This window comes from Buceros rhinoceros, unplaced genomic scaffold (genome assembly GCF_000710305.1).
Source record: "Buceros rhinoceros silvestris isolate BGI_N320 unplaced genomic scaffold, ASM71030v1 scaffold9439, whole genome shotgun sequence".
Lineage (NCBI taxonomy): Eukaryota > Metazoa > Chordata > Aves > Bucerotiformes > Bucerotidae > Buceros > Buceros rhinoceros.
In genome coordinates, this window is record NW_010429732.1 from 2,149 (window position 1) to 10,515 (window position 8,367).

An 8,367-nucleotide genomic window follows, 5' to 3' on the forward strand; every position below is an offset into this window, starting at 1 on the left:
AGGAGAACAGGAGAGTGCCTGAGGACTGGAGAAAGCCAATGTCACAGTCTTCAAAAAGGGCAAGAAGGAGGACCCAGGAAACTACAGGCCAGTCAGCCTCACCTCCATCCCTGGAAAGGTGATGGAACAGCTCATTCTGGATGTCATCTCCAAGCATGGGGAGAAAAAGAAGGTTATCAGGAGTGGTCAACATGGATTCACCAAGGGGAAATCAAGTTTGACCAACCTGATAGCCTTCTGTGGTGGCATGACTGGCTGGGTGGATGAGGAGAGAGCAGTGGGTGTTGTCTGCCTCACTTTCAGCAAGACCCTTGACGTAACATCCCTTAACATCCTCCTAGGGAAGCTTAGGAAGTCTGGTTTGGATGAGTAGGCAGTGGGGTGGATTGAGAACTTGGTGAATGACAGAGCTCAGGGGTCAGTACTGGGTTCAGTCTTGTTCGACATTTTCTTCAGTGACCCGGATGAAGGGTCAGAGTGTCCCCTCAGCTGGTTTGCAGATGATACAGAACTGGGAGGAGTGGCTGACACACCAGTGGCTGTGCTGGCCAAGGGGGATTTGATCAATGCTTATCAATATCTAATAAGCATTAGATATTGATCTAATTGGTCTAAACATGTCTGTTTGCAGCTTATGGTACTCTGCTTGTACGACTACACTGACTGGGGTTGGAGTAGGATCCCAGTCAGGCAGTTCAGGTAACGGGGGAGGCGCTGAAGTCCATCCACCTCCTGTTGGCATGATATTAAGTGTATCTTCGCTTTGATTTGTCTTATGCTGAAAGTATGGGGTTTTTTCTCTTCAGTGCACGCAACCTCCGAAATAAATATAAAAAAGAAAAGAAAGAGGACTACTGGGAGGGAGACTGAAGAAGGCAGTGAGGCAAAGAAGAAACAGAGGAAACAGTATCAGCCGAATTACTTCATTTCCCTTCCAATTACTAATCCAAAGGTGATACCCTTTATTATACCGATTTGGGCTGCTCCAACAGCCATATGTGGTTCTAGGAAGAACAGTGTTTGATCTTGGGCAAGGTCATTTGTTTCAGGTGTTTTTAAAGGAACGTCAGCAGTGCAGTGATTTATTAATCACTCCATTCACACCCACTTTGGGTTTACTGGGCTCGATTAGCACGGCTTTGTCAGAGAAGAAAACTTTATTCTGCTAGAAGCGTTTTCACATGAGCATTTGATTTCAGTGTGCGTGCTTCCTTGTTCGCTTGTGCGACGAATTTCAGTAACTGATGGCTAACTGTTGCTTTGGCGTCTGTCTGTCCTCCCAGATCACTGGCGGTATTCAGGCTGTCCAAGACGCAATCATACAGAAGGATCAAAGGCTTTCCAAAGCGATGGTGCGCTCCGGCTCCTTGCATGTCACCATGTTAGTGATGCATTTATCCAGTAAAGAAGAAATTGGCATGTAGGTATTTGGGTTTCGATGAAGTTCATCTATAAGTATTATGTTCATAAAAAGACTAGAATGCTTATTTTTTGCAATACACTGCCCTAAATAACTGGGGTTACCGAACACTGAATTCACGTTGTTCTTAAAATGCTAATCTTAATGTTAGCCCCTTCCATAATTTAAGGTATGTCATGAGCTCTGAACGAAATACGGGTCTTTTTTCCCTTGCGTGATTCTCACTGTGTGCTGAACTTGCATGCACAAATCTCATGTTTGCTGAAGCGATTATTTTAAAACAGGGTTTTGATGTAGGGGACACTCAACAGAGTAACAGGGGAGTTTTCAGTAATTCAGAGCTTAGCAAATGTTACAAGCCAAATGAGTAGCTGTCGCTGAAAGACTTCAGTGAAATAAACCGTAGCTCCAGACTAATCCCTCACGCAGTTATAGGTCTTTTTATGTCCCTAAATGAATTTATTATACTCAAAATCCAAGTACAGTAGAAAAGAGGTGGCTACCGGGCCTTATCAGAATCTAATTTTTATGGTGCTTTAGCGATACAGCTGCTGATTTTGAATCATACGAAAGGTAGAAAAGTTGTGGGAAGGCGTGTGTTACACAATGACGTCGTGTGTCGATGCGACGGCTTGCTTTATAAAAACACACTTCTTTGGTGATTTTTACCGTGGATCGTGTGCCTTACTGCTCCCTGATGCGACTCCTTTAAACATACCACTTCAAGGCTTAGTGCGAAGTGTTCAGACTTCTAAGTGTATCTACAAGGCCGTTAGTTTATGAACTTTCAGAATAGTAGTTTGTGGGTCTAGCTATAATTTTGTCTTGAAGTGGAAACAGACACTGCAGGTCACAGTCCTGCGTTACACAGGCTTTCTCGACAGTTTCTGTAGAGGTGCAGCGCCCAGCGGCCTGCGCGTGGGATGTCTCTATCTTCACACATTCTGACTGCAGAGCTGAGATTGCAAACGCTCTGGTAACTCTAACAGGGTGTTATGTGAAATGCTGGTCAGTGGCCTGTCAATGTTCTGTGAGCATCTGGGATTCTCTGCTGCTTGTGTTTCCAGTTTGTAGTGAATCGCTAATGAATCGAGATTCACCAGATCCTTTTAATTCTGTGAAAGAGAAGGCTCACGGTTTCTTCTCCCCCCGGTTCTTTCAGCGGCTCTCTGGGTGTATCTGTCTATCTCAGTGGTTTGCTCTGCAGAGTTAGCAGGCGTGTGGACCGTGAACTGCATTACCTAGATCAAATAACGAGTGAGACACTGCTCTGGTCATGGTAATGCAGTTACAAAATAATGTGTCTAATAAGTGCGTATTGAGTAATTTTTTTTTTCCCCAGAAGGTTTGACGGTTCAAGTGCAGATTGCTCATAAGAAAGCAAGAATCCAAGATAGAATTTAGGAACCATTTGGTAGTCGAGGGCCTATTTCTTATAAGCAGAAGTGTTTTGGCTAAGTTTTGGCTAAAAATAATGAGATGTCAGTATTTCTAAATCAATTGTCATGCTTGTTTTTCACACTCATTTCCTTGAGTGCTATAAACTTGAGGCCTCTAAGCTCTTACCTCTTCCGTGAGGCTGGGAATCTGTCAGCATCCTTGTCTCCAACAGTCTGATCTAAAAGGAGAGAAACAGTCAGGAACAGAGCATAGAAAGGAGAGCAAAGGTTACCAGATCTGCTGGACTCTCTCCTCTCCAGGTGCCTTTTGTCTCCTGGAGCAGGCACACCAGCCTGCGTCTGCCCCAGTGGATGAGCAAACTGTGGTAGCACTTGAAACTCGGTGGGTTTGAAGGGGTTGAAAAAGGCTTTGAAGTACAGACTTTTTTAAAAAAGGAAATGTGAGAGGATGTCTCAAAGGCAATAACGCCTCCTCATGAATATTGTTGAGAGTCCTAAACTCTGTATCAAAACAAATACTCTCTAATTCAGTATCTCCTGCTACTCCTTGAGCTCCTTCTCAGTTCTCACTGACCAACTGCCACCCAGGCACACACTTACGGAGTTCTTCTCTGCCTCTCCCAGCAGAACTCCGCAGTCCAGGCACCCAGGAGCTGTCCGCTAGTCAGCAGCAGCTTCCCCAGTGATTCACCCCTTCCCTGGCCAGATGCCTCCTACAGGTATCTAGCTCAGCTATCCTCAGGTATTCGAGATTGCATTTTCTATTATACGGGATTCTTTTTTTCATAACTAATGTTTTCTGTTTAATCTTTTGGGAGAACTTGAGGAGTAAAAAGTTGAATTTTCCTTTCATTGCTTCACGAATTTTTGATACCGGGTTAATGGAAAGAAGATCCAGACTGGCAAAAGCAGCTGTGTGTAACATGGGGTGAGAGTAATCCCTCAGACAAAGTGCAGCTAGTCGGCTGGGCATCTGAGAGTTCACAGATCGGTAGGTCTGGATCCATTAAGTTACTTAGATATCTGCCATTTTTCTGCTGCGCTTGCACAATAGTGCCTCTGTCCATACAGGAATGAAAAGTGTGGAGCGCTTTTTGAAGTCAAAACGCGTGATAAGAATGTGCTAAACATAACATTCAATTCAGCACAAAGCCCTTTGTGTGGTTTTTTAGCACATACAGCTCGCACCCTGAAAATGGCAGATCTGTATTCGAGCCCACTCTGCTGAGGGAATCCAAACGCGCAACGCCCGACGGGCTGGCCCTGCTCCAGCCTTCCTGAACACGCTGTACATCTCTTTCTGTAGGGCTATATGAAATCAAGGATGTGAGATTCTAAACCATAAAGAAAGTGAGCAAGAGTTGTGAGAGCACTCCTTGGAAGCAGAGGCGCTCTGTCGGCGCTAGCCGTGTGCCCCGTCATGGGGGCAAGTTCTAGAAACCCGGCTGCCTGCCTGTGAGGACAGGCCTTCGTTACCAGGTGACAGTGGCAAGTTATTCTCGCTTGTTACCTGTCAGTCCGAATTTGACCTTTGCATTGTCATTCCTAGAGCTGAAGGGATTCCGTTTGGCTTGTTTTGCAAGATTATAATCAAATTTAACAATTCAGGAATGTCTTGAAAGAAATTACATGACTTTTAAGCAGTAAAATATTTGCATTACAACAATACAGAAGAAGGCAGACCCTGCTGCTGTAGTCCTGGTTTATATTCACTTAGAAGAGGCTGATAAATTCTTGGGTTTCTAACTTTCTTTCTCCACTTTGGAACAAAATGCTTGTAAACTTTGTTGCTCTCCCTGTGGGATAGTTGCACGGAGTGATAGTTGCTCTGTAGGGTCGTAAATACTCTTTGGTGTGGAATAACGAGACAGTCCCCCTGTTGCGTTTTCCGCTGGTGACTTCAGTGGAAATGCTTGTCCTTGCGCGTTATTCTTACAACTAGAATGTTATAAAGAGATCGACAGAGTATGAAAATACAGGATATGCTGGAGTGAGATGACAACAATTTCTCTAACTGTTTTAATGTTTACAAGATTATATAAAAGAAGAAGTAGAAGTAGACCTTCAGTGACGCAGTGCTCAGCTGAGAACATGCTGCGCTGTTGGAACTGACCTTTCGTAGACCTGCTTGGGTGCAGTTGAGCTGGTCGGTGAGTTCTGCAGCACACCCTACGATATGGAAGTGTAAATCTTTGTTCGATGGGGGAACAGAGCTTTCCGCAACTCACCGTGCACTTGTTCTCAGGTGCAAAAAACCCAGATGGGGTTTAGGTGTGTGTGGGTGTCGCTGCTTGAGAGCCCTCTGCGTTCTGTGGCACAGTGTAGTGGAAATATCGGTGCTTGTTTTGGAACAATTTTCAGGTTCATCTTGGTAAATAAATCTACACACGCAGCAATCTGGCAGGTGTATTCAGAATTAGGTGGTGGTTTTGAAGGGTCTTAAAGCACATGTGGAAGGTGCAGGAACAGGCTTGTCTGACAGTGATAAAAGGGAGGGTAAGTGGCAAAGACCACGCTCAGAGGAAAATATCTTTGCTGAGGTACAGGTGATGGCATTGTTGTTTAAAGCAGTTATATAGGAGCTAAAGTGCTTCTAGGCTGTAGATCAAAGACCTATAAAAAAAACCACAGGAGGACCTTTACCAATCAAGGATATTTTGTCATGTAATCAACCTTCATGTCTTTCTTAACCTGGCCTAGGTCAAATGCATCGTTCTCAAGAGCCCGTCTTGTGAAACACGATGGAAACGCCCGTAGAGCTGTTTGTGATTGTACAGGCTTAGAGAATGTGTTTTAGCTACTTGGGGAATCATGGGGATGGCTTAGGACAGAGAAAGTGAAATCGCCCTCTGGAGAGTTGTTAACCTCTTGCTGCCATCTACTGTCTATAAAGTGAAGAGATTAGATTCACTTGCGTTGACTGGAATGAAAAACTGAACATGTGAGAGATCTTTTGGGAGACACTAAGAAAGTTTGGATGGTTTTTGTTAAGCCTGTGAATCATTTCAAGTGCAGGTAAACCCAAATATCTCATGTAATCATACATACACTTACTGTGGCAAATAAAAACGATTATTAAAATGTTACTGGGCGTGCTCCTGTGTCTTAAGTTACGTGGAGAGGGTGTGTGCATGCTGCTTATCTCTTCAAGTAAGCAACAATTTAGGTAGTACTTCTTTTAATAACCATTCTCAATGAACTTAATAGCAATTTCCGTATAATTATATATATATATGTATATATAATGTCACTAAGCCGTATTTATAATATTAAGTAACACTCTGTAGTAACTTGGAATGAAGCTGAATCTTAGAGCGTTCAGCTGAGCTACCAGGACATGAAAAAAAGTCAATTAATCTAAGAATGGAAAACTAAATGCTTCCGAGGAAGCATCTTACTTAAATAGGATGCACGGAGTAATAGAGGTACTGTCATCTTAATATCTGGCCCCGCTGAGGACTGAGGTAAAGCCTTTGGAGGAATGACACCTGCTGCTAGGTCTGCCTTATTACGTCGGTGGTTTTACAGCAGTGTCCAGGACCCGGTTTATAAAATGGTGATAATAATGCTGACTGCACTGATAGGAGAGGGTGCAAAATTATCTGAGTAGATAATAAACTGATGCAAATAAACCCCTGAGATTTGGGGACATAATGATTAAAACATAAGGATTAATATATTTGACTTTCACATTGATACTTCCTTTCCTCTTGACAGAGCAGTCGGTGCTCTTTCAGACAGCAAAGATTTTGTAGAAGATCTCCTGAAGGGAAAAACTGTGGATTTGTCTTTTCAAGGAATTGATCACTTCAAAAATGAAGTTGGCTTTGTGAAGTTGGCAGAAAATGATCAGACAGCTACACTTACAGAAATAGCAGGTACAGCTTGTCCATCTGGTTTTATGTTTTCTGCATGTTACACGTATCGTTCTTACATCTTGGAGAATTAACACATGTACCTATGTGTCAGTGTAGATATGTACTTTATACCGACACTTCCATACATGGATCAAGTAAAATCTGGACTTCCTCTGCACCTCTGGAGAATAAGGGCAATTCAGAAGAAGGACATGACTCATCTACCAGAGTAATAGAGTTGCATTCCACACTGCTTTAGCCTGAAATTATTTTTGGAGCAGTTGTGGGACCAGTCTGTGGCTTGTTCAAAGTTAATCGCCTTCCTTCAGCAGTCAGAACGTTACTGACAGATGTGGCAAGTACACGCTGCTATGTGCGTGTGCACCCACATCTTCCCTCCAAGAGCAAAAGTCTCAGTTCTGTCTTGACAGCGGAGCTAAGGCCGCTGCTTTTGCTTTTGCTAGTCCCATAAAATGCATCCAAAGATACAGTTCAAGTCAGTAGGACTTAAATTAAATTGAAAGGAATATAAATATCAGCTGAGAGAAAGCAGTCAGTACCTAGACCAAAACAAGGTAGAGTGCAGTTTTTTATCTGTGAGTCTCTATTTAAAATTCCGTTGTTTACAGATATGAAATGAAAATTCTCGGAAAACAGTACTGTCTGTAATTCACTGGTGTCCTTTAAAACTATCCCAGCAATTCCAACTATTCCTTGGAAAGACTCTTTGAAAGAGTTGTTCAGTATTGATGAATTATCTTTTGTGTTCTGAGGAATGTGAGGTCACACCATTTTTTAATAGTGCAGTAACCCAGTCAGGGCAGTTTGCAGAGTAGCTGCTGTCACGCTACCTCCTTGCAGTCCAGTACCGAGAAAAATGGAAAAAGTCTTTATTAATACAGTGCCTTTTCTAGGGATCCAGTAGCTCAATTTCTGAAGAGCCTTTAGAAAATATTTTTTAACTTACAGCGTAAAGAAAGGTTGCGTAGAAGACCACGACCTTTCAGCTTACAGTGCTTATGCTGTTACTGGGCAACGCTTTATGATTTTAAACAGCGCTCGATAGAGAAGTGTTTCTAATATTCAACATGGTAGAAGTGGAACAGTTCTTACCGTTCCAGAGAGACTTCGGCTGTCAAATACTCCCATCATTATTTTGAAGATTGAATCTACCAAGTGTTTCTTCAGCCCATGGGATGACACGCTTCCCCATCCTTGTCTTCAGTTTGTGTGTAGATGTCTTTTGGAGGTGACAGGATGTTGTGCCTATGCTGTTTTATAAACAGGGAGGGGATGCATAAACCCTGTCCCCTTTCAGAACCTCTTGTGACAGGAGATGAATGTTTTTGTTAGTGACAGTAACTTTTGATTTTGAGAAGTTTATTGTTGAGAACTCAAAAATAACTGAAGTTGCTAGGCATGGTGAGCCAAAAGTCTTAATGACGGGAAACAAAGGCGTTTGTTACCAGTGATTTTCTACCCAGCTTAGGCTTTCTACTCATCTTAGGCTTAGCGAACCAGGTTTTAGTCAGGATTAGACGTGTAAAAATGAGATCAGAGCTCAGCCTTCGTTTTGCAGTTTGACGGTCCTTCCTAGAGGACAAACTCATCGCACAGCCAAATGGAGCAAAGCAGCAGAGCTGTGTTTTCTCTGTAAAGCACAACTACCGATACTCACCGGCGGGCCTTC

At 43.1% G+C, this 8,367-nt stretch overlaps 1 protein-coding gene across 1 annotated transcript in view; it reads left to right on the forward strand.

Moving 5' to 3' along the window:
* Positions 1-8,367, forward strand: part of LOC104499276 (A-kinase anchor protein 7 isoform gamma-like) — a 15,389-nt gene that overhangs the window by 543 nt on the left and 6,479 nt on the right. The window contains exons 2-4 of the mRNA XM_010142761.1: positions 807-952; positions 1,284-1,420; positions 6,538-6,698. Of these exons, the coding sequence (XP_010141063.1) occupies positions 807-952; positions 1,284-1,420; positions 6,538-6,698 (444 nt within the window). The remainder of the gene's footprint in view (positions 1-806; positions 953-1,283; positions 1,421-6,537; positions 6,699-8,367) is intronic.